The 26018-nt window shown below is 48.9% G+C and overlaps 1 protein-coding gene across 4 annotated transcripts in view; it reads left to right on the top strand.

Moving 5' to 3' along the window:
* MECP2 (methyl-CpG binding protein 2) overlaps positions 1 to 20073 on the top strand; it is a 59409-nt gene extending 39336 nt beyond the window's left edge. For all 4 annotated transcript variants that reach the window (XM_081081454.1, XM_081081452.1, XM_081081453.1 and 1 more), the window contains 2 exons: positions 16877 to 17221; positions 18842 to 20073. In XM_081081454.1, the coding sequence (XP_080937580.1) occupies positions 16877 to 17221; positions 18842 to 19928 (1432 nt within the window). In that variant the 3' untranslated portion in view covers positions 19929 to 20073. The remainder of the gene's footprint in view (positions 1 to 16876; positions 17222 to 18841) is intronic.
* Positions 20074 to 26018: the final 5945 nt, after the last annotated feature.

The following is a 26018-nucleotide window of genomic DNA, read 5'->3' as shown; positions in this document are numbered from 1 at the left end:
AATATCACTCCCTTGCTTTAAACCTGAGAGTGGCATCCATGTCTTCAAATGGTGTTGAGGCCCCTAATGTGACCCATGCCTCTTTCTGGCTCCTGTTGCCTCCCCTTTTCTCATAGGTGTACCCCTCAGCCACACAGAACTACTCTCTATCTGTGTTTTCCCAGCTGCATTTCCTCCTCCTATTTATTCTTGAAGACTCAGCTCAGGTATCTCTTCCTGCAGAAAGCCCTTCCCAAGCCCCCAGGCCCCATCCGGGTTAGATCCCTCCTCCCTTGCTCCCACTTCATACCAAGAGAGCAGCCTATTAACTGTCATGGCCCATGTACCCCAGGCAGGAGGAGAAGCTGTGTCTTCCACGTTCATGATACATGCTGTCAAGAAAGCATCTGAGCCCTGGCTGGGTGGCTCAGTTGGTTGGAGCATGGTCTGTGTATCCCACTGGTCACGGGTTTGATTCTCGGTCAGGGCACATACCTAGGTTGCGGGTTCAATTCCTGGTCTCAGAGGCAACTGCTCAATGTTTCTCACATCAATGTGTCTCTATCTCTCTCCCTCCTCTTCTCTCCTCCCCCTTCCTCCCTCTCTAAAATCAACCATATTTTTAAAAAAGCATGCTGAGCCCGGCTGGCATGGCTCAATGGTTGAGCATCGACCTATGAACTAGGAGGTCACGGTTCGATTCCTGGTCAGGGTACATGCCCGGGTTGCGGGCTCAATCCCTAGTAGGGGACATGCAAGAGGCAACCTATCAATGATTCTCTCTCATCATTGATGTTTCTATCGCTTTCTCCCTCTCACTTTCTCTCTGAAATCAAATATATATATATATTTTTTAAAGCATGCTCAGATGTTCATTCCACTCAGCTTTCCAAGCCCACACACTCCCTGTCATAGGCTTGCTCACCGCCCCAAACAGTCCCCTCCATTGAGGATTCAGTGCCAGACCCACAGTCTTTGTCTCTCTGACCCAGTCCTTTCCATCCCACAGGTGACTTAAGTGTGCGCATAGATGGCCCTCATAACACCTGGCTCCCCATCTCTTTGACCATCTCTGCTCCTGTGACCTCAGCCACCCACTGCCACTGTCACAGCCTGAACTTTGTCATCACTGGAAACTGTTCCACCCACGGAGCTATAATAGCTCTGCTAGTGACAAAGACTTCCTGTGCTCCTAGCTCTCAGGTTCTGTGTTCCTTGGGACTCTGTCAGTTTTCACTCTCATGAATCATGCCCATCACCCCTACAAACATGTTTTAGAATTTCCTGTCTTCACTGAGCGCTGCCTCCTCCGCTCCTGCCCTGTTCTCTGTTCCCACATTGGCCATGCTCTTCAAGAGTTGGCTACTCACCATGCCATCGCCTCACCTCCCACTCTTGCTCAGCCCCACTCCTCAGAGGCTTTCTTCCCCACATTCCACAGAACAGTCTCAGCCCCCAGTGGATGTCCGCATTGCTGTGGCCATTGGCAAGTCCTCCTTTTGACATGGTTATTCCCTCCCGGAAACCTTGTGTCTCTTCCGGGCCCTCACCTTGTACAGCATCAATGGCATAGTCGATTGTATTTTCCTTGGCCACCTTATCTCACATCTGAGCCCCATTCTGTGTTTGAAGGAATCATCTTACCTTATGAGTTTGATGGGAGGCCAAGTGACCTCTGACTGTAGTCTCTTCCTAGGTTCCCTTTCAGCTGGGGCAGCTATCAGCAAACTACAACCCAAAACCAAATCTGGCCCACTACCTGTTTTTGTAAAACAAAATGTATTGCAGTCCCGCCCCACCCCTTACTTTAACATTGCCCGTGCTTGCTCCCCACTGCACCACAATTTGAGTGGTTGTGACAAGGACCATGTGACCTGCAGGGCACCAGATAGCAAAACAGAAAATATTTGCTCTCTGGTCCTTTACCCAAAAAAACAGCCTCAGTCTGGCCAGTGTAGCTCAGTGGTTGAGCATCTACCCATGACCCAGGATGTCACAGTTTAATCCTCAGTCATGGCACATGCCCAGGTTGCAGGCTCCATCCCCAGTAGGGGGTGTGCAAGAGGGAGCCAGTCCATGATTCTCTCTTATCATTGATGTTTCTATCTCTCTATCACTCTCCCTTCCTCTCTCTGAAATCAGTAAAAACATTTAAAAGATTTTTTTTTAAAAAAGATCTGAGCCTACAGGAGGGTATGGGCATGTGCCCAGGCTCTACCACTCAGACCTACCTGCCTGAGGAAAGAAGGGTGGGCAGCAAGAGAAGTCCTTGCTCAGTGTCAGGGCTGCAGGAAGGACCCCAGTGGCCTGTGGCCAGTGCTGCCCCTGCAGGATGGCAGACGCCGTACTGGCTGCCCTGTGCCAGCCTGGCAGCAGGATTTGGAATATTGTTCCCAGCCAACTTAGCTCAAAACTTGTTCCTCCAACACTAGGGATTCTCTGGCCACCCAGTAAGCCTTTTTCCCCAATTTGTTGTTATGGTAAAATACATATAACATAAAATTTACCATTTTTAAGTGTACAGTTTCGTAGTATTAAGTACATTCATATTGTGCAAACATCACCACCTTCTATCTTCCAATAGCCTTTTAATCAAGTCCTTGTCTTTAAATCAGCTAGAGTTGATCTCCATTGCTTGCCGCCAATAATCTGGACAGATATGATTTTTTACAGAGAGGAAGGGAGAAGAATAGAGAGTTCGAAACATCGATGAGAGAGAAACATCAATTAACTGCCTCTTGCACACCCCCTATTGGGGATGTGCCCGCAACCAAGGTACATGCCCTTGACGGAATCGAACCTGGGACCTTTCAGTCCGCAGGCCGACGCTCTATCCACTGAGCCAAACCGGTTAGGGCTCATTTTTTTAAAAAATTTTTTTATTGATTTCAGAGAGGAAAGGAGAGGGAGAAAGAGATAGAAACATCAATGATGAAAGAAAATCATTGATCGGCTGCCTCCTGCATGCCCCCTACTGGGATCGAACCCACAACCCAAGCGTATGCCCTGCCCAGGAATCAAACTGTGACCTCCTGGTTCATAGATCAACACTGAACCACTGAGCCACGCCAGCTGGGCTCATTTTGAGTGCATTTTCTCTGCCTTGATCATGTTGCTCCATCCCCTCGCTCTTGCTTTTCTTGGAAAATGCCAGATTGTACCTGGGGTTAGGGCCTTGGCTCTTGCTGCCCCTTATGCCTAGGCCCCTCTTTATATGACCTCCTCCCTCATCCCTCACTTCCTTCAGATCTGGTTTCAGATTCACTTCAGGGAGGCCTCACTCAGGCATCAGGCCCCTGCCCATCTCTCAGACCTCACCTCTGACCGTGTGTGTGTGTGTGTGTGTGTGTGTGTTCCTTACCACTGCACTGAACTATCTTGGAACTTCGTAGATGTTACATACTTCTGGTCTTCTGATGTTTCCCCCCCTGGGAAGTCATTTGCTTTTTCCCTCAGGGTGCCTGAAGAATTCTTTTTTTATCCTTCAAGTTGAGGAAGTTGACCAGAGTGTCACTGTTGAGTGTTCTTTATCACATTTTCATGGGAACACGATGTGTTCTTTCGAGCTGCATATGCAGCTGGTCTTCGTTTCAGGTCAGTTCTCTTATAAAATATCTTTGATGGTATCTTTTCTGTTTTGGAGGTCTCCTACCACGGGAATACAAGTTATCCTTCTGTTAGATTGGCTTTGCCTTTTTTCCAAGCTATTAGCTTGGCTCTAATTGCTTTTTATTTTTTCATCTGCATTCACTATTTGTTTGATTTGATTTTCAGTTCTGTATATTCCGTTATATGATCTTTTAAAATGTATTTATGAGTTCCATAATGAAGGGATTTGGTCTGCAGTTTGTTTCTCTAGGTTGGGAATTTGCCCTTTCACCTTACTGTTTTATCATCTCATCTTTGAACTTCTATTGAGAACATGTTCTTATAAAGTGGTGGGGGCTTTCCTTCTCTTCCCTGTGGAGGACTTTGCCTTTCCTGAGCCATCTCCTTCCCTGTCTCCTTTTTTCCCCTTCTGGCCATAATATGTTTGCAGAGTTACCATGTCATGTCCTGTCATCTGGGCTCAGGCTTGGATGGCTCCATGCAGTCATTCTGTTTGCTTTGGTACAGAGGGGAAATTCTTGGCCCTCTCTTCCCAGACTCTTGGCATCGGCTCTCAGTGCTTCTCCCCCTGGGCTATGGTGAGCTCTTTATCCTGTGGTGAGAGAGAAGCTGCACACTGCAGGTGCTATAGTGAGGGATAGTCTTTGGCAGTATCTAGATTCTTCTCTCTGTCCTAAAAATTGTGCTAAATGTCTTACACAAAGGCTCACTCCAGCTGCTTAAAGGACATGTATGCCATTCCTGTAGGGGTGAGGAATGGGGACACCTCAGGCTCCAGGTGGTTCCCTGAGTCCATGTGTACCCAAGAGCAGCTGCTTCCCCCAGAGCCAGCCTGGCTCACAGGCACTTGACCCATTTGTCCCGCACCTCCCAGTTAGGAGCTGCAGTAGTTCCTTGGCCAAAAAGGAAAAAGTTACTGATTCCCACCCAGTTGCTTCTTTCCAGCTTTTGTTGGCTTAGAGGTCTCGGGGTGTTGTTGACTCCCTAGCATGGCTTCTGGGGATGAGGCAAGGACAGGAGCTCAGGCTTGTTGCTGCTTTGTCCTCTGGAATCCTTTTCTAGGCTGCTGGGTTTTGAAATGTACTGAGTTCGATTTTATACCCCTTCCTATGTGTGATGAATTCTGCCCTTCACATTCCTCCTCCCCACCTTTGTTTTATTTCTTATTTTATTAGGGACTAGAGGCCCAGTGCATGAAATTTGTGCACAGGAAGGGGCGGTCCCCTCAGCCCAGCCTCTACCCTCTCCAATCCGGGACCCCTCGGGGGATGTCTGACTGCCGGGATTGGGCTTAACCCAGCAGTCAGACATCCCTCTCACAATCTGGGACCACTGGCTCCTAATCGCTCACCTACCTGCCTGCTGGCCTGGTCACCCCCAACTGCCCCCCTGCTGGCCTGGTCGCTCCTAACTGCCCCCCCCCCCCCGCCCCGCCAGCCTGGTCGCCCCATGCAGCCTGCTGTTCGGTCGTTTGGTCGGCCCTCACTGCCCCCCTGCTGGCCTGATTGCCCCACACAGCCTGTTTGGTCCGTTTGGTTGTTTCGGTTGTGGTGGTCGCTTAGACTTTTATAGAGAGAGAGATTAGGAGAGCAGTTCTGTGGGAAGTTGTAACCTGTCATTTGATTCTAAGTCTCTGATCCATGTGAAATCAGGTTTGTTGTGTGATGTTGGATGCACTGACCACAAGAAGCAATTCACAGCCCCATACCCCCGTATTTTCTTTGGCCGTTCACAGATACTTATTCTAGGTAAATGTCAGGTTCCAAAGGGAATTCCATTGGGATCTTGACTGGAAGGACAATCTTCCTGTTGTATTTTCTACCCAATTAGTGTTTGTACACAGACAAGTAACTGATATGTTTATATTTGTCTTGTCACAAGCGTGTTACTACTTTTTTAGCCAGTCCCCAGAGCTGTTTATGGGACAGAGACCTAGTCCCTGCTATTTGCCTGCTGCTTCCTAGTGGCTTAGAACCCCTGTTGTCAGAAGCTGGGTTGGGGGTAGAATGGATCCCCAGGATGCTACTGTGGAGGTTGCTGAGACAAGTGGGATCCATATCTGTGTATCTCTTTCTGGGTGTTCCAGCAGTGCAGAGTCACTGGAGCGCCACAACCCTTCTCTGCCCCTCCCCTGCTCTCAGCAGTGCCCAGGGGAACCCCTCAGCCTGTCACCATCCTTTCCATGTATGGCACTATCAGGCTCCAGGCCCTTCATTTGCCACCAGCAAATTGCGCTTCAGCCAGCCTGGCTCCGAGGTCCTGTTGTTCTGACCTTGAAGATTTCCTAGGGCTCTGTTAGGAGTCTTATTCCTAGACCTCCCTAGCGGGTCCTCCTGCCCCCCAATGTTTTAGTGTGGTAGAACTGTGAGAGCAGAACTTCTCTAACATTGACTCCTACCGCATCACATCTTACAGCAGTTTCTCAAAAAGTGCCTCAGTCATTGGTGGCACCCTTCTTGTTTGCCAACACTGATAGAGAGATTTTCCCTGTTTTCTATTTTGTTGATCATTTCAATGGGCTCAGATATCATCATCAGAAAACAAAAGCTTGCCAAGCATGCAGATGTGGGGTGACCTATGCTAGTAAAAGGCACAATAATGAAAACAAGGCCATTCACTTCAAGTTAGTTATGAGATATTCAGACCAAGTAAGCTGACTCTTATGCAGAGTTCTCTCTTCTGTTACTGGAGATCTCCTTTCTGCCCCTTCCTCCACCCATCCCCCAAATATGTTGCCTCTGTATTAAAATTTTATTTTGGCAAATATTCTGTTCTTTAGTAAAAGCAGCTGACACTTGATAAAAGTCTGTAAAATTTGTTTACATAAAAGAATACAAAAGTAAGAAGAAAACGGTGTCAACAGAAAATGGTGAAGGGAGGATCAGCGGTGGGTATGCATTGCTGGGGACCAAAAGGGCCGGCACATGTAAGTGCCTATGGAGACCAGCTGTTGGGACCTTGAGGACTAGATATTTGTCATGGGGACAGAGAATCTCCATGAGCATGCTGAAGGGTGTGCTCACGGCACTGGGGAACATGATGGAAGAGAAGTTGCTATGAGGGGAGGCTAGAAAATGGAAAGCAAAGTCTAGCAATACAAGCCTTTGTGGGGCAGCTGGGGAAGCCACCCTGCTTGGGTTTCAGTTGTGATCCACGACTTTTATCAGCTTTGGGCCTGATCCTTCCTCCACCCACAGTGGTCCCACATCCTCAGGTCACAGTGTCACCATCACATCCATATTCTGGGGCTTTTGCCTGGCTCCTTATTGGGTTCTCCTAGTTTTTAGTATCTCCCCTTTCACAACATTAATCAAAATAGTTATGATTTCATTATTGACTATCTGCCGTAGAAGAGTGACCACACCAGGAGAAAGAAGAAATGGATGCAGGTAGAAAGCGTGTCTTGCTGTAACACCCCTGGCTCTAGCACATCTCCTACATGGTACCTAGAAGGTGCTCTAGTAATGTTAGCTATTAAATGAGTGAGTAGGTGAAATGAAACACCCCCGCACTGTTCCCAGCATTCTTGCTGTAATCACTTCTGTTTAAAGCTTGCCCCTGTCTGCTAAGCATTCCAGAGTGAAAGCAGTTTCTGCTGCCCCATTTTACTTCTATCTAGTTCCAGAACATTTTCATCACCCCCAAAGGAAACCTCATGGGAAACAATCTGGCAGTTCCTCAAAAAGGTAAACATGGAGTTCCCCTATGACCCAGCAGTTCCACTCTAGGTATAGACCCAAGAGAATTGAAAACATACATCTGTGCAAAATCTTGTACACAAATGTTCATAGGAAACAACCCAGTTGTTCATCAGCAGAAGACTGGATTAAAAAGTGCTATTTCCATATAATGGAATGTTATTCAACCATAAGAAGGGATGATGTTCTCATGCACACTACAACATGGATGAACCTTGAAAACATGCTGAGTGAAAGGAGCCCATCACAAAAAGCCACATAGTGTATGATTCCATTTATATGAAATGTCCAGAAGTGGCAAATCCATAGAGATGGAAAAGAGATTAGTAGTTGCCAGGGGCTGGGAGTAAGGGGAACTGGGGGAATGACTGCTTAATGGAATTGGGGTTTCCTCCATGGGTGATGAACTGTTCTGAAACTAGGTAGTGGTGATGGTTGCACGACATTGTGAAGTATTAAGTGCTGCTAATGGTAAATTTTATGTTATGTGTGTTTTACCACAATAAAAAAAAATTGATCAAATGCCCTCAGAAAATTTAGCCAACAACCTTCAACTTGGCTAAATGCCTTGTCATTAAACTTCTTAAGCTAAATTCCTTTCTGACTGGCATTGTTACCATGTCCTGGGCTTGGTCCAGTCTAGCACGTGTCACCCTAGGTCCCCATGCTGGGCTTGGCTCTTTCTCTGGGATAAATGGTAGGGCTGCTTGCCTGGTCTCTGTGCCTGCAACCAGACAGGCTCCCTTGGAGCCAGCTGTGGGTTCTGAGTACTGCATGGGAATCATAAAGCCTACCTTTATGATTTAGGGTAATTGGTGAAGTCAACTGTCATTTTAGTGGAGTATTACAAAAATTTAGGTATAATTCACATACCATGATCCCTGGCCTGTATGACTCAGTTGGTTGAGCATCATCTCATGTAACCAGAGGTTGCAGGTTCAATCCCCAGTGGGGGACATGCAGGAGGCAGCTGATCAATGTTTCTCTCTCTCATCAATGTTTCTCTCTCTCTCCATCTCCGTTCCTCTCTATATATATAATAAATCAAGACATATTTTTAAAAAATAATTCACACACCATGAAATTCATCCATTTAAAATGTACAGTTGAGTGGCATTTAATACATTCACAATGCTGTGCAAGTATCACCTCTATCTAGTTCCAGAACATTTTCATCACCCCTACAAAGCCCTGTACCCTGCTAGCAGTCATTCCGTGTTATATACTACCCCTAGTCCCTGGCAATGACTAATATATTTTCTGTCTGTGTGGATTTTCCTATTCTGGACATTTCATATAAATGGAATTATTCAATATGTCTTTTTGTGAAGGGCTTATTTCACTGAGCATAAAGTCTCCCAATAATTATCCATGTTGTAGCATGTGTCAGAATTTCCTTTTTTATGATTGAATTATACTCCATTGCATAGATAGACCACATTTGTTTCTCCATTTATCTGTCCATGTACACTTGGGTCATTTCCACCTTTTGGCTACTGTATATCATTCCTTTCTGAATATTGACATGCAAGTATCCATCTGTTCCAGTCCCTGTTTTCAGTTCTCTTGAGTCTATATCTAGGAATGAAATTGTTTGTTCATATGGAAACTCTGTGTGTAACCTTTTGAGGAACTGCCTGACTATTCTCCACATCAGCACTGTTTGTTTAAACCTGCTTGTCTTTCCCCGTGTGTGGTGGACTCCTAGTATAAAGATGAGACTTACCGTATGGCGCTGGTTGCCTTCATTGGGGGAGGGATCTACCTTTGGGTGGCAAAAACTGTGTTTTATTTAGCTTTTAAAATGTAGACAGTTTCTTGCGTCTTCTAAAATTGGGGTATTAAAAAGTACACTGAATTCAGAGCAGGGCCACTGAATTTCAGGTTCTACCACTGTAGCCTGCAGGCTGAAGCACCATCCCCTCTTTTGTTCCTGAAGACCACTGAGGGGGAAAAAAAAGACCACTGAGACTCTGTCAGTGCAGTTTGATTTCTCGCAAATCTTTAAAGGGACTGAAGCTGGCTTCTCAAAGTGCTGCTGCCTTTATTGATTTGTGCAGAGCAGCCTCTGGGTTGATTCTGAGATTGTGCAGCTCATATAGGAAGTAGAAAGAATTGGAAGCACCAAGTGAATGACACTTCAGGATGGAAGCAGCCACTGTAAGGAGTTCATTTCTCTCCTCTGGTGCCTGACCATTGTCTTGGGGAAGTGGCCACTGACCTGCCCTTGTAGTTCATGACCTTGTTGTGGTACTTGGGCTCTTGATGCAGCTCCATGAGATAGATGACTGGAAATGAAAGGTGCTGAGAAATAACATCTGGAATTGGCATGATGCAAACATGACTGGAATTGGGAAAGGTCAGGATATTGCTGGGGCTCTGGAAATTTCTATGAAGCTCACTTGGGGAGGGGCTAGATTCCAATTCAAGTGAAAAACTTTCAGCTGCTGTTTTCACCTGGCTTTTAAGCCCCCCCCCTTTTTTTTTAATCTGAATGCCTTGGGGATTGAGTAGTCCGTCCTCCCATCATTGTCTGGCCAGCTGTACCTGCCAGCTGTTGGTTGCTTGCTCCCCTGTAATGTACAGTAGGCTTGAGTCAAATGAGCACCAGGTACAGCCTCCCAAGGCTACCTTCTGCAGGATTACTGTAGGTTACTTTCATTATTAAAATACAGGCAGTTCTCACCATCAGACCCCTTGAGATAAAATGATTTGGCCCCCAAACAAGATTTCTGCAACTCTAAGGAAGAATTTGGTCTAATGTAGCAGCAGAATCACTGAGTGGTGTTTTATTACCAAGAGCCTTCTCTCATGCTTCATAGATACTTAAGATTTATGAAAACCTTTCTGCTTAAATGCGATATATGCATTCCTGGGGGAGAAAAATCTTGTGTTTTACAAATCACACAATAAAATATAGTTGTTAAGGGAAAAATAGGTAGGGTAGACCATGCCTACTCTAGGAGATTTGGTACCCAGAGTTCACTAACAAAACCAGTTACCATTCTGTATAAAAAAACAGACCACCATGCCATTGAAGTCTGTTGGCATTTGCACCCAACATCTCCATCAGCCAAACATTTTTCACCATAACCCTGACTTGTGCTTCCTCCCACACAATGCACAGATGAGTTGTTTCATTGACATTAAAAGTCAGGCCCTGCCCTGCCTGCCTGGCTCAGTGGTTGAGTGTTGACCTATGAACCAGGAGGTCACGGTTCGATTCCTGGTCAGGGCACATGCCCAGGTTGCAGGCTCGATCCCCAGTGTGGAGCGTGCAGGAGGCAGCCGATCAATGATTCTCTCTTATCATTGATGTTTCTCTCTCTCCCTCTCCCTTCCTCTCTGAAATCAACAAAAATATATTTTTTAAAAAGTCAGGTCCTAAGCAAGGCTTCCTTCAGCAGTGATTTTATTTTAAACACAGGGAAATACCTTGATACGTTCATTCATACAGCTTCACCATATAGAACTAACGCTGTGGAAGATGTTCTTTGAGCCACTAAAAGAAGGTACTTCTGCAATGTTTCCAGCTTTTTCTCTTAATGTACTTGTGTAACGTGAAGGCTTTCTCTTTAATTGTTAGAAAGCTTTCCTGAAACTGCTTCAAAATATTACTGTCAACCAGCACAGCTTCCAGTTATATTGATGTCATCTCCCTTTTAAACATATGTTTTCCCTGAACCCTTTACCATTGGAGGGTTAGTCACAGTCATTGTAACATTGCCCTCCTAAGTACTTAAGCATGGCTTTCCTAAGAGCACAGGATGCAGTTATGACATCGAGGGAATTTCACTTTGAGCTAACATGGAACCATATTTACATTCCCCAAATGCCTCATTACTGCCTCTTTTAGCACCTTCGAACCCAGGAGCCAGTCCAGGATTGCATGTTGCATGTTCTGTCTCTTCAGTCTCCTTTAAACAAAACCAGTCCCCACCCCACCCCCTTTTTTTTCATGCCACAGACCATTTTGAAGAGTCCAGGCTCATTGTTGTGTGGAACGGACCCTTTCTTTGGATTCTTCCGGCTGTTTCTTCATGGCCTCAGTTCCCCCTTCCTCCAAGATGGGATGGTGCCCATGCTCCTACTCTTCACAGCACTTCTGCAGGCTGGCCACAGTCAGTGGTGCTCAGTTTGATCTCTTGTCAAGGGGCATTTGCCAGGTTTCTTCAACAAATAGGACACCTTCCCTTATTCTTTAGCCTATGCATTCCTTCATTTCTTGCCAGCTTGTGAGTGTAGGTAAGAGTTTTTAAACACTCTTCTATAGCATCTTCTAGATGTTCAGTCCAGCCTTTTTGGTAATTTTCGAAGGAGTGTCTGTGGATCTGACCACCTCATTGCTGGAATGCAATCTGTAGAAGCCTGGGACCCATCCTCCCAGTGCAACCATCTCCCATGCTGCTGCCCTCGTGAGCCCTCCCTCCCCATCACTGTAGATATCACTGTGCTCTTGGGCAAGTGTGACACCAAGGCCCTCGGTGACTGCCCCAGCCTCGTCTCCTGCTAACCCCAAACCACCAGTGATCACCAGGCTACTGCTAGTGCCGAAATTCATTATTTGGTCACTGAGAGCCTGCTTGCTTTGGGTCCTAAGCTAGCCCCTGCTCCTCAAAGCTAATGGCCCCAGGGATACAGCCATCAAAAAAAGGAAAGGGCCCTCGCTGGTTTGGCTCAGTGGATAGAGCCTCAGCCTGCGGACAGAAGGGTTCTGGGTTTAATTCCAGTCAAGGGCACATGCCCCGGTTACGGGCTCAATCCCCAATAGGGGGCGTGCAGGAGGCAGCCAATCAATGATTCTCTCTCATCATTGATGTTTCTATCTCTCTCTCCACCTCTCCCTTCCTCTCTGAAATCAATAAAAATATATTTTTTAAAAAGAAGAAGGAAAGGTACCACAGTATGTGAGTTGTGATTGCCACTTGGCATGTGACTTAAATGCTATTCCTGTCCCTGGCACTCACTGTGTGTTGAGCAGGGAAATGACAGTAAAGAAGGCACACATCTAGGGGGAGTTGCCCATCACCAGGGGATATTTTAAGTACACAGGGGCGGGGAGGGGGGCATAGGGTGTTCCTATTCATGGGAGGTGGGAGGAAAGACCAGGGAAGGCTGGTCAGAAGCACCATCTTAACCCAAATGAAGATGGGAGAGAGGGCCAGCCCAGCGGCTCTGGTCTCCCTCCCAGGAAGGGCATCATAGTGAGGACAGGAGGGACTATTGATTTGCTGCCTCCGCTCATCTGACCTGGCTTGCCTTGAGCCCTCCTGACCAGCCTGTGAAACTCCTCATGAGTCTTAAAAACCAAGCTCAGAACTTCCTCTTCCAGGAATCCCCATCTCTGGGTTTCCCCTCTGCCTGGAACAGGGGAGGATGTCATTATTTCTTTGTTACCTCTTTGTCTGTCTCCCCACCTCCCCCCCACACGTACACTAAACTTGGAGCTCTAGAAGACCAAAGAATTATGCTAATCCTGCTCTGGCATCTCAGCTCTTAGCAGTCTTTCAGGTCAAGGGTATCAATGAAAACACATTGGCTCAACTGTGACCTCAGACAAGTTCTCTTGTCTGGTTGTACTTCCTTTTTTTTTCCATCTGTGACACTGAAGAATTAAATAGGTGATTTTTCTAAAATATATGAACTTGTGAACTAGGTGCTCAGTTCTCCTCATACTCAGGATTATGTGTGTGCATGTGCATGCGTACGTCCACACACACACACACACATGCACATATATATGCTGTGATTAGAGGGAGGATGAAGAGGGCTATTTGGTTTCTTTGAAAAAGTGTATGCTTCAGCAAACCCCATAACGTCCTGGTGCACGTGTGGGAGGGATGCTTAGGGAGTTGCCAGGCCTCCTTCAAGGTCCCCCTGGGACTGAGCAGGCATCTGAGCCAGGGGTAAACTCATTTGGATTACCTGTTTTGCATCATTTTTACCTCCACACCCAGCATAATGGCTTTCAGGCTTTAGGGATTTTGTTATTTGTTTTTAAGTATCAAACACCTGTGTATCCCTTAATGCTCAGAATTGAAAATCACCATATTGTCATAGTAGTTTTGAGTAATTTCAATTAGAATTAGAATATTACAGATAGAGCTAAAGGTCCTTTTATTCCCCATCATCTTCAGTGCTATGAAAGTTCATTTATTGCCCTGGCTGGTGTGGCTCAGTTGGTTAGGCATCGTCCTGTGCACCAAAAGGTTGCCGGTTTGGTTCCCAGTCAAGGCACATGCCCAGGTTGCTAGCTCCATCCCTGGTATAGAGTGTGCAGGAGGCAGCCGATTGATGTTCCTCTCTCTCTCTCCCCACTCCCTTCCTCTCTCTATCTAAAAATCAATTAAAAATATTTAACAGTGCCTGGCCGTCATGGCTCAGTGGTTGCGTGCTGACCTCTGGACCAGGAAGTCACGGTTCGATTCCCAGTCAGGGCACATGCCTGTGTTGCAGGCTCGATCCCCAGTGTGGGGCCAATCAGTGATTCTCTCACATCATTCATGTTTCTATCTCTCTCCCTCTCCCTTCCTCTCTGAAATCAATAAAAATATATTTTAAAGAAATATTTAATAACAAAACAGTTCATTAATGTTATGTACATTTTATCACAATAAAAACTTAAAAACAAACCAATAGTTCATTTCATCAGAGTTTGGGCACAGCTGGATATCCCACCTTCGTAGCCAAAGATGTATGTTCTCCTCTTGAACTCCACCCTCAAGGCTTTGCCGAGGCCCTTAACTCATCCCTCACCCCCACACCAGTCCATCAGCCAGCAGTGTCGCTTCACTTCCGGATCTTGTCCCCAATCCTCTGCTGTCCCCATCCTGGGCCACACCAAGACAACTGCAAAAGGCTTCTCAGGGCCCCTCCCTGCTTTCCTCTTAGGTCTCCTGTAGTCCGTTTAGGGTGATCCTTTCAAGAGCCCTTGTCGCTGCCCCCTGCTCAAAGCTCTCCATCACACTTGGAATAAAACCCAACAGAGCCCGCCATGCCCCTCCATGTCGCCACTGTCTGGAGCCGTTTCCCCACATGGCCACGTGACCATCCGTTACACTTCATTTAGGTCTTTCTCTCTTTTCTCCCCTAATATCATCACATGGATTATTTTCTTCATTGTGTTCTAATCAGTTCATTCTTTTGAACACTCACCTGGTCACAGCATTGCACAAGACAAGGAGCCCTTCCACTCAGTGCCTGCGTCCTTTTCATTCTCCTAGGGGCCACCCTGGTCCCCTTCCATGGGCACTAGGCTTGTTCCCTGCCCCTGGGGTGCCATTGTTGGCCTTAGACTATGTCCCACCAAGGACATAAGAGCAATGGGGACAAAAGTATTTGAAATAAATCATTTTTTCCTGTGGTATGTCATCAATTTGATACAATTATTAGTTTCTGTTTATATACAGTGTCGTGACATTTTGTTACCTCTTGTTTTCATTTTATTTGGCGTTATGTAAACTTTTACCTGATTCAGAAGTTGAAATTATGTTCTGGCATACCCAGAGAGGCCTTGGCTGTTCTGTTAGTTTCTGCTGTGTGCTTCCTAAAGTCCCCTTCTATCTCACACAAAAGGCAGCCTGCGGTATACATTTTTTACCTTACAGTAGATTCTAGGGATCACTCCCCAGTGGTTTGGGGCACTCTCCGTGGTGCGGGCCTGCTGTCATCTAGTCAGCAGGTCCCTGGTGACGGCTGTCTGAGTTGTCCACAGTCCCGGGCTAGTAAAAACAATGCTGTTGTAAATAACATCATCCTCTGTTGTTTTGACTTTCTGAAGGTGTCTCTTCAGGGTAGATTTCTAGAAGGGATTGCGTCAACACCCCTGATTGTATCTAAGAGGCATTCCTGGGTGATATGGCTTGTACTTGACCTCATGGTGGTGAAAGTATTGAGGGAATACAAATGAGAGTTCTGAGGAAACCAGACCTTTTCCGTCAGTGCAGTGTTTCTCTCCGACTCCGGGAGCAGCCCTAGACTTCAGCAGTGCACTGTGAACTATTTGGAAGTGGTGGTTCCAGTCTATTCACCACTTTGCTGCTGGCAGAGTTTTCCTTCTCCCTAAGACTGGGAGCATTGAAAAATAAGCTCTGCTGGAACAGGTTAGGGACCCCACTTTTACAGCAAGAAAAGGTCTCCTGTGAGCCAAGGGCTGAATCTGGGTGACACTGACAGCCATGCTTGGGGCCCTAAACTTCTGAAGAAGGTCCAGGGAACTCAGTAAGCCTGAGGAGGGCTGGGACACACCCTCACCATGATCCGTCCCCACACCTGACCTGAGCTGTTCAGGGAGGCCATGTCTTCATGGCACCCAGTGAGTCCTGGTGCTAACCTGCTTTCAGTGACTTACCCACATCATTCGAGTCGTTTCGAGTGCACGCCACAGTGCCTTCATTGACGTCTCCACAGTGTGGACAGGAAGGGACATCACTAGGGATAGACGAGCCACGGGACAGTGATCGGTGCCACATGAGCTATATAAGACAGGGCAAAGGACAGGAATAGTCTTGCCCTTTTCCATAATGAGCTGCCAACTGAGGGACTAGCAGATGGCTAATTCTGAGCCCACAATTCTTCCTAAGCCTTCCCTGGCCCCAGTTGTGTTCTTGTCCTCTTAGCCCGGCCATGAGAGCATCATGGTCAGACTCTGATCCTAGGGTCCAGGGCCTCAAGTAAGCATTTCTGAAGTATACAAGGAAGGGGTCCTACCGGATGCAACTGAAGTGTAGGGAAGGCACTGCTCTGTCAGTGTGGAAAATGGGGAATGCTCCTCTGTGCCTTTCTCCTTGCTCTTTCCTTTCACCAGCAAGGCTGTGCTATTGCCTTGCGTTGTAAGGGAGGGTCTGGTGATCAAGGCTTACCTGACCTGGGGTCACTTTTCTTATGCCAGGACCCTGTGCAGCGGTTTCTGGTTGCCCAGGTTAGCCAAGATTTATATAATGCCTTTGTGACTTTTCTTCCTCTGGGGTGTTGGTACCCATCGTTGAGATGAGGAAACAGGCCCGCTCAGGTCTGTGTTTGGAAATAGCAAAGTCAGGATTTGAGCTCAGGTTAGCTGGCTCCAAACCTGTATGCTCTTTGTGCAGTGCTGCGCTGTGTGCCTGTCAGCAAGTTGTACTGTGCCCCACGGCAGTTCTTTGTTGAGTACACATTTGAGAAAACCCAAAATACAGAAGCTATAGTAGCACCCAAGCCCGGCCTTTGTGAAAAGGAGCTCCACCCCCTTTGGGGCTGACAGCTCCCTATCCCAGTGGTCAAGTCAGCCCTCGGGTGCCGCTCATAAAGTGGCCTCTGCCAAGGCAGCATGCAGAGAAGCCACATAGTGTTTCTCTCAGAAAAATGCCACCTGTGCAGGCCACTTACTCTCCTGCACACCAGGAATGGGACTCAGGGTGGCCACAGTGCAGGTAGAGTGCAGTTGGCCACCACCACTAGCAGCCCAAAGCCCCTAAAGAAATCTGTGAAGGGAAGAATATCAAGACCTGAGTGAGCCACCAGCAGGGCAGCCCCGGCTTGAGCCTTCCGATGCTCACTTTTTCTGCAAACTGGTGTGTCCTCTGTGATACTTACATACTTGTTTAACACTTCAGGGAAGAAAAGTCAGAAGACCAGGACCTCCAGGGCCTCAAGGACAAACCCCTGAAGTTTAAAAAGGTGAAGAAGGATAAGAAAGAAGAAAGCAAGCATGAACCCCTGCAGCCGCCAGCCCACCACTCTGCTGAACCAGCAGAGGCAGGCAAAGCGGAGACCTCGGAAGGGTCAGGCTCAGCCCCAGCCGTCCCGGAAGCTTCTGCCTCCCCCAAACAGCGGCGCTCTATCATTCGCGACCGGGGACCCATGTATGATGACCCCACTCTGCCTGAAGGTTGGACCCGGAAGCTTAAGCAGAGGAAATCTGGCCGCTCCGCTGGGAAGTATGATGTGTATTTGATCAAGTAAGTAAGGGCAACTCCTGCCTCTACAGAGCTGGGAGCCCTGGGTAGGTGGGAAGCTGGGGACAGGTGCTAAAAACTAATGGGGGTCCCTTAAAGTAGGAGCTAGTTGCTGCTAGTTGATCAAGAAAATGTGTGTGCATAACCCCATCTGGGTTAAGTAAGGTGGCTTCAGTAATGAGCACTGCTTGCAGGCACCACTAGGTATGCTTGGAACGACTGTATGGAAGTCACTGCCCTGAGTGAAACGTGCACAGGGTAACAGTGTGGTTTACCCTGCCAGCCCTTGAGGCCTTGTGTGAAGATGGAATAGCAGTAGGACCTACCCGGGGTCGGGATGAGAATGCCAAGAGAGGTCACCTGGGAAGTGCTGAGGCCACAGGATCTGCCATATGTAGTAGCCCTGGGCTCAGGAGGCCAGCAGAGTTCCCTGGGGTTCCTGCCATTTCTCAGCTGGAGAGCATCCAGCTGAGAGGCTCTTCTCAGAACCTGTTACCCTCATCTTCTTTCTGGGAGAGTTGTTCTGTAACATTGCTTCATGAACCAGAAAAAATAAAATAGAGGAGTCGTAGAGCTCAGTACACTCTGAATTGTGCTGGGAAAGGGGGGCTCTCGGACAGGGCCTCTGAGGAAAGACACAGATAGGCCCCATGTACCTTTTCAACTGTCCCTTTTGCATTTGTCCAGCCTTAGGGGAGGGTCACCGGATGTTTTTGTTTGTTTGTTTGTTTTGATCTTAGAGAGAGGAAGGGAGGGAGGCAAGAGATGGGGGGAAAGAGAGAAAGACATTGATGTGAGAGAGGAACATTGATCAGTTGCTTCCCACACACGTCCTGACCATAGGATCAAACCCGCAACCTGGGAATGTGCCCTGTCCAGGAATCAAACCCACTACCTTTCAATGTATAGGTTGATGCTCCAGCCAACTGAGCCACACTGGCCAGGTCCTGGGTGGTTTTTTTTCCTGGGTATTTTCTATTAAAACAGTAACTTCCAAGCCTGAGCTTCAGAGGAGTGAATAAGTACATTTCAGTTCAGCCCCTTAGACAATCCCAAAATGGTTAGCAGTTTTCAAAGGACATTTACGGACATTTGCAACCTTGTTTGGCCCCAGAAAGTCTGAGAAGACTGAGCAAAGCATTATCCTATTGACATATGAGGAAACCAATTCCCAGAAGTGCTAAACAGCATGCCCAGATTCAGACAGGGTGCTGTACTGGCAGGTCATGCCCGGGCACCAGCCAGCAAGAATGGGCCCTGGCCTAATGGCTAGGCAGGGTCCCCAGGTCAGACCACTTCGGGGTTCAGAAGGGGCCTCAGTGGCATGCCGGTGGCAGCTGTGGAGCAGCTAGCACCAAGCTATTCTGGTATAGGAGCAGGCCGTATAGTGCCCACCACTGCCCGGCAACCTGATTGCTTCATGTATAACCGCGGCTGTGCCCCTCAAGTTTTAGCTCATCTTGGCTTTTCTTAAATGTGACTCTGGCTCAATAGTATCATCAGGTACATCAGCTGCAGAATCTCTTCTGTTAAAGTTTGTCACTACCTTCTGCTCTGCCCTATCTCCAGCATTGCTGTGGAAGCTTCTAATCACTTTTTGTGTCTCTCCACTTGTTCCCACAGTCCCCAGGGAAAAGCCTTTCGATCTAAAGTGGAGTTGATTGCGTACTTCGAAAAGGTAGGCGACACCTCCCTGGACCCTAATGATTTTGACTTCACGGTAACTGGGAGAGGGAGCCCCTCCCGGCGAGAGCAGAAACCACCTAAGAAGCCCAAATCTCCCAAAGCTCCAGGAACTGGCAGAGGTCGGGGACGCCCCAAAGGGAGTGGCACCGCGAGACCCAAGGCAACAGCATCAGAGGGCGTGCAGGTGAAAAGGGTCCTGGAGAAAAGTCCCGGGAAGCTGCTCGTCAAGATGCCTTTTCAAACTTCGCCAGGAAGCAAGGCTGAAGGGGCTGGGGCTACCACATCAGCCCAGGTCATGGTGATCAAACGCCCTGGCAGGAAGCGAAAAGCCGAAGCTGACCCCCAGGCCATTCCCAAAAAACGGGGCCGAAAGCCAGGCAGTGGGGTGGCAGCTGCTGCCGCTGAGGCCAAGAAGAAAGCCGTGAAGGAGTCATCCATCCGGTCTGTGCAAGAGACCGTGCTCCCCATCAAGAAGCGTAAGACCCGAGAGACAGTCAGCATTGAAGTGAAGGAGGTGGTGAAGCCCCTGCTGGTGTCCACCCTCGGTGAGAAGAGTGGGAAGGGACTGAAGACCTGCAAGAGCCCAGGGCGGAAAAGCAAGGAGAGCAGCCCTAAAGGGCGCAGCAGCAGCGCCTCCTCACCCCCCAAGAAGGAGCACCACCACCACCACCACCACTCAGAGCCCCAGAAGGCACCCACACCGCTGCTCCCACCCCCGCCCCCGCCCCCGCCCGAGCCCCAGAGCTCCGAGGACCCCGCCAGCCCCCCTGAGCCCCAGGACTTGAGCAGCAGCGTCTGCAAAGAGGAGAAGATGCCGAGAGGAGGCTCGCTGGAGAGCGACGGCTGCCCCAAGGAGCCAGCTAAGACTCAGCCCACGGTCGCAACCACCACCACCACGGCCGCAGAAAAGTACAAACACCGAGGGGAGGGAGAGCGCAAAGACATTGTTTCATCCTCCATGCCAAGGCCAAACAGAGAGGAGCCTGTGGACAGCCGGACGCCCGTGACCGAGAGAGTTAGCTGACTTTACACAGAGTGGATTGCAAAGCAAACCAACAAGAATAAAGGCAGCTGTTGTCTCTTCTCCTTATGGGTAGGGCTCTGACAAAGCTTCCCGATTAACTGAAATAAAAAATATTTTTTTTTCTTTCAGTAAACTTAGAGTTTCGTGGCTTCAGGGTGGGAGTAGTTGGAGCATTGGGGATGTTTTTCTTACCGACAAGCACAGTCAGGTTGAAGACCTAACCAGGGCCAGAAGTAGCTTTGCACTTTTCTAATCTAGGCTCCTTCAACAAGGCTTGCTGCAGATACTACTGACCAGACAAGCTGTTGACCAGGCTTCTTAGGGTATGCCTGCACCTCCCCTCCCACCCAGACCTCCCCTCGTGTGGTCGCTAAGGACAGAGCACTTAAGAGGACACTCCATTTTCGGTGCCATTGGTGCCCCAGTCTCAGCTCTCCTCTCCCCCCACCCTGCCCCAGCTTCCCCACCTCCCCCACTCTCACCCAAGTTGGGCCAAGGAGGTGTGAGGCAGGAGAGACAGTTGTATTCTTTAGAGAAGAAGTTGGAGATGGCCAGTGGCTACAGCCCGTGTGATCCCACTCATGGTGGCACAAATCTGGCCCCACTCCAGCCCCAATCCAAAACTGACAAGGACATTTCACAGGACAGGAAAGTAGCACCTGTTCACTCCAGTCTGGCATGGCTCAGAGGGAGTCATCCTTCGAGCTGCTAGGTATAGACTTGCCTGAGCCAGAGGAGAGGCTGGCCTGGGGCCGGCCTCCAGTGGATGGCACTAGAGAGAGGCCATGGAGGCAGCAGGACAAGGTGTAGGCAGGTTGGCCCAGCTCCGGGCCAGCAGAGCACAGCGGGGCAGGAGGGACTCCTTAGTCGCTCAGAGCAATCTGTGACTGGCAGTTAGAGGCTCAGTGGGGTGGGGGCCAAGGGGAAGGAGGGGAGAATGTTCTTCCAAAACTTTCCAATTCTACTCCTTAGGGACAGCTTAGAACTATTTGCACTATTGAGTCTTCATGTTCCCACTTCAAAACAAACACGCTCTGAGAGCAAACTGGCTTGAATTGGTGGCACTTTGTCCCTCAAGTCACCAGACGCGATGGTGTTTAGAACTGCCTGGATCTGTAGATACCTGCGCTTGTTTTAAAGTGGGCTCAGCACATAGGGTTCCCACGAAGCTCCGAAACTCTAAGTGTTTGCTGCAATTTTATAAGGACTTCCTGACTGCTTTCTCTTCTCTCCCATTTCTGCCTTCTGTCATTTCATCCTTTCATTTCTTCCCCTCCTTCCTCCTCATTCATCCCTTCTGTTCCAAGCAGCCCCAGTGCACAGCTGTACCCCAAATTGATTCTGCTTAGTTCATGCCCCCAGAACTCACCCCACCCTTGGCCTTCCCGCCACCAACCCCAGCCCAGCCTCACTCCATCCTGAGCCCTGAGGAAGCCCCGGGCTCTGCTGAGCCTACCTGACCCTAGCACCTCAGTCTCTCTGAAGGGCAAGAGACCAGCAGGGTCTTGCTCTCCTAAGTCAGAATCAAGACACTGAGCCTCCTCAACCTTCCACTTGAGGGAAGTAGGTGGGAGGAATCAGACCAGATTTGAATTTGGGAGCTGAGGGCAGAACAGAGGCCCCCCGTGGTCTGCCACAGTCATCACGCGGCCCAGCCATGACCTTGGCCTCTGCCAGGCCTGGCTAGCGCAGTGCAATGTGGCAGGGCAGCAGGCAGAACAAATGCAGATGCCCCCAGACCTGAGCTGGGACCAGTGCCTAGGGCGGCCCCCCTCCCCCCCCCCCAGCCCACCCAGGCTCCTCTGTTAACCACAAGTTCTTTTCAAATGGAAAACATTTGGCTTTCGCTTACTGGAGACTGGGTGGGGCCAGTGTAGCACACATTTTCACGTCTACGCCAGGGTTCTGGTGTAGGGGCTTAGAGGCTTGGGTTTGCTGTGGGATCCCATCCTTTCAATCTCTCTGTTCAGGAAGTCCTTATCTAGCTGCATATCTTCATCATATTGGTATATCCTTTTCTGTGTTTACAGAGATGTCTCTTATATCTAAATCTGTCCAACTGAGAAGTACCTTATCAAAGTAGCAAATGAGACAGCAGTCTTATGCTTCCAGAAATACCCACAAGCACGTCCCATGTGAGCTGCTGCCATGAACTGTCAAGTGCGTGTTGTCTCGTGTATTTCAGTTATTGTCCCCTGGCTTCCTTACTTTGGTGTAACCATGAAGGAGTGAAACATCCTAGAAACTGTCTAGCACTTCCTTGCCAGTCCTTAGTGATCAGGAACTATAGTTGACAGTTCCGATCAGTAGCTTAAGAAAAAACCATGTCTGTCTCTTCCGGAATGGTTAGAAGCAAGGGAGTTTGCCCATTCTGTTCGTAGAGTCATAGTTGGCCTTTCTAGCATTTTTGTATCCATTTCCTTATGCTGCAAAAGCAAGTCCCACAAGCAACCCCACTCTGCTGTCGACTACCCGGGCTTCACTTCTGACTCCTCCCCAGGAGGGAAGAGGGGTCGGAGGAGGGAGTGAGTCCTTCGGGACCCCTCTTCCTCCAAGGACAAAAGGCTCCTGACCCCACAGTGGCCTTGCACTCCTGGCATCCCCAAAAGACACCTATCCGTGCGAGCGCGGCATTCAGCCAGTTTGTCATGGAGACGCTGTCCATTCTGGTCGGTCAGGTTTTTATGTGTTATATACCTAGTCCAGTGAAATGTGACTCCTGGGACCACTGTCAGGAGCTGGCTGGCCTCCCCATCAGCTCATTTATCTGGTCCTGGGAAGAGGAGTGTGGGGCTCACCAGGCCCCGCTTTCACCCATGACAGTTATTCGGGGGCTGACTGGGCATTGATGGTCAAGAACACAGCATTTCAAGGGTCGTTTTCTTTCTGTCCGGCCAGACCTGCAGCCCCCTCACTCCCCAGCTCCTTCCCCTAGAGTTCCAGAGCTTCAGGCAGTGCCTGAGGCTCCTTATGGTTTTCTCTCCCCCCTTCCGTATTCCCTCTTCTTCCCCAAATAAGGGCATCATGAGTGAGTGACCTTTAAACAGGCCACCTTGGTGGTTTGCCACCCCGACAGGCAGAGGCCCGTGCCATGCCGCCCCTGTTCCTAGAGTCAGGTGGGTGGAAGTTTGGAGGGAAAACCTAAGCCCTGGAATTCTCACCAGCGGTGTCCAGCCCAGTTCGGGGTGTGACCTTGATTTTGTGTGTACTTGAACACCACGAAGATTGGGGGGGGGGTGCATCTTTTAGGGACTGTGAAGAATACAGGAATTGACCGACAACTTTCAGATCCCCATGGGTCTAGGTCACAGAGAATCATGTTCCGTCTCCCCAACCGTCATTCTAGTTGTTAGTTACTACCTCCTTTCTTGACAGAATTCTGTGTGTCCTTGAGCTCCTCCCACAATGCCCGGCCCAGCCCTGCCCTACTTGTCTGCCCATTGGTGAGCTTGTCCTTACCAGTGGAATTGCTGGCTTTGACACTTAAGTGAACTGGGGAACTGGGCCACAACCAGGCTCTAGTGCAGTGCCCTTCTGTTGGCATAGAAGACACCTAAAAATGTCATGTCCCCAGTCCATCAGTGCCAAAGTAGCCAAGGACCCCAGCCCCTCAGCTCCCTGGAAGGTGAAAGTCATGGTGGTGGCCTGGGGACACTGGCCACAGCCAGCACCTGGCTTCTACTGAGACCCCATGCAAGTGTGGGCAACAGTCTTCAGTGGCATCATTTCAGGCTAGAGCCAAAAACAGTGGCAGCGAGACCTACAACAGCCCCAAGTTGTTGGCTGCTCCTCTGCCCAGCTTGTCATTGTCATGACAGCCATCATGAAAGGGTACTAGCCAGAAACAAGCTTCCATGTTTGGTGGGAAAGGAGTTTCTTAGCTGACAGCCCTCTGGATTTTAAGTAACTCTTAATAAGCAGATTGAACCCAGGAGGGAGCAAAGGTTATGAACTAAACCCACCAGGGGGCTGCCTGGATCTTGGGGAGCATTCCCACCGGCTCTCTGGACTGACGTGATCAGGGGAGGTCACAGGTACTGGTTCTTGGAGACCTTTGTACATCCATTCCTAGCTGGTGTCATTGCCCCGAATTGCTTCCTGATGCGAGTTTCACGCAGAAAGTCTAGGACCAGTGGCCCAGACCTCAGGAAGCAAGCTGTGTGGAAAGCCGAATGGGTGTCAGTCCCCCAAGTGCCAGCTGCTGGTGTGTGGACAAGCACAGCATTACCAGGCCTGTGGCCATGCCCCTGCTGTGTTGGATTCCTGCTCTTGCTCTGCTTTCTGCAAGGGTCCATCTTTGCTCTTGGTCAGTGAGCCCGTCCACTCTGGAGGGCTTTGTTGAGTCTCCATTTTTGTGTCTTTCTCTTTTAGATCAATCTTTAGAAAAGGCCTAATTGTTATAAATAGCTAGGATACTGCCTCTCCCAGGGTCTGAAGTTACATATTTTAGGGGGGGAAAGTGAACACTGAAACCCACTCTCAACAATTCAGAAGGAAAACCTAGAAAATATTTGGCAAAAAGAATACATTTTAATGTTTCTGAACAAAGAAAAGCAAGCTTTTGTGAAAATTCTGATCTAAAAATACTTGGAGCTTGGCCTGATGTGTGGTGAGCACTGCAGGCAAAGGGGATTCCAGCCCCAAGCCACTGGATCTGAGACTCAGGGCCATTCTGTCATTGGAGAACCCACATCTCCTTGGGTAGCATCCCTGAGGACTTGGCCTCAGCTCTGTCCTCTGGGGTGGCCTGGAGGTTAGTGGCCCGCCTGGGCCCAAAGCTGCAGGAGCCCAGCTCTTGGTGTGGGAAGCGGAGTGGTCACAGGGACTCGTGAAGGCCTACACCAGTCTCATTCCCAGCACCACCTGTTTCTTGCTTCGTTCTTATCTCCACAGAGCCTACCCAAAGCTCTGATTTGTCAAGAAAAAAAAAATGAGTTCTAACTAGGGCCCAGGTAACTAGAAAGGAAAGGGTGATGTCTCCCCCTTGGCCTCTGCCTGTGGCACAGCCTGTCCCCTGAGGACATTCCCTGCTCTGCTCTCAGGGTCTAGGGCCCGATGAAATGGCATTCCTTCTGAACTCAGAGGTGAGGACAGAGGCCTGAGCACTCACTGTGGTGTGTGCCCCACTCGCCCCTCACCCTTGACAGCCCCTGGGGTAGAAGGGGAGGCTGTGTGTGAGGATGGGTGTCCGCACCCCTGGCAGAGCTGAGACCCTCACAGGGGAAATCTGGCCTTTGAGTTTCAGAGCATTTTAGAAACTTGCAAATTGTCTTTGCTCCTCTAGCTCCCCCTTCTATCTTACCTTTTCTCAGGTCCTGCTCAGCAGTGAGAGAAAATAAGATGAAAAGGCCAAGAGGTTTGGCTCCGATCACTGGTAGTCCCTCCCTGCAGTGTTTGTGTGTCAAGTGACAAAGCTGTTTTTCCTGGTGACCCTGATTATATCCAGTATCTTATAGACTATAAGCATAGGCCTGCTTGGTCCTCTCTGTTCTGGGCTTTTGTTTTGCTTTTTAGTTTTGCTTTTAGTTTTTCTGTCCCTTTTATTTAATGCACCGATTAGACACACAAAGCAGTTGAATTTTTATATATATATATCTGTATATTGCACAATTATAAACTCATTTTGCTTGTGGCTACACACACACACACACACACATACACACACACACACTGTTAAAATAATACCTGTTGCTTAATTACAATATTTCTGATAACCGTAGCATAGGACAAGGGAAAATAAAAACAAAAACAAACAAAAAAAAAACACCTGACAAATCCGTCTGCTGGTCACTTCTTCTGTCCAAGCAGATCCATGGTCTTTCCTCGCTTCTTTCAAGGGCTTCCCTGTGCCAAGCTAAGGAGGCTCCAGGCAGCGCCCAGGTTTTGCACTGTTTCTCCAGTGCTTGTGAGAGAGGTCCGGGGATACTGGTGCAGGACAGTTCACCTCAGTGGGTGGGTGCGAGAGTGCTCCCTTGCCCTGGCGAAGTCCAGAATGTAGTTGGCACCACCTGGTCCTCTTCCACCTCTGGGTAGGACAGCTGGAGTCCATGGGGGTGGCCTGACCCCCCCACCCCTTCCAGTGACCGGTCA

This window comes from Myotis nattereri (assembly GCF_964212035.1).
Source record: "Myotis nattereri genome assembly, chromosome: X".
Taxonomy (NCBI): Eukaryota; Metazoa; Chordata; class Mammalia; order Chiroptera; family Vespertilionidae; genus Myotis; species Myotis nattereri.
This window is presented reverse-complemented; position numbering and strand designations above follow the sequence as displayed.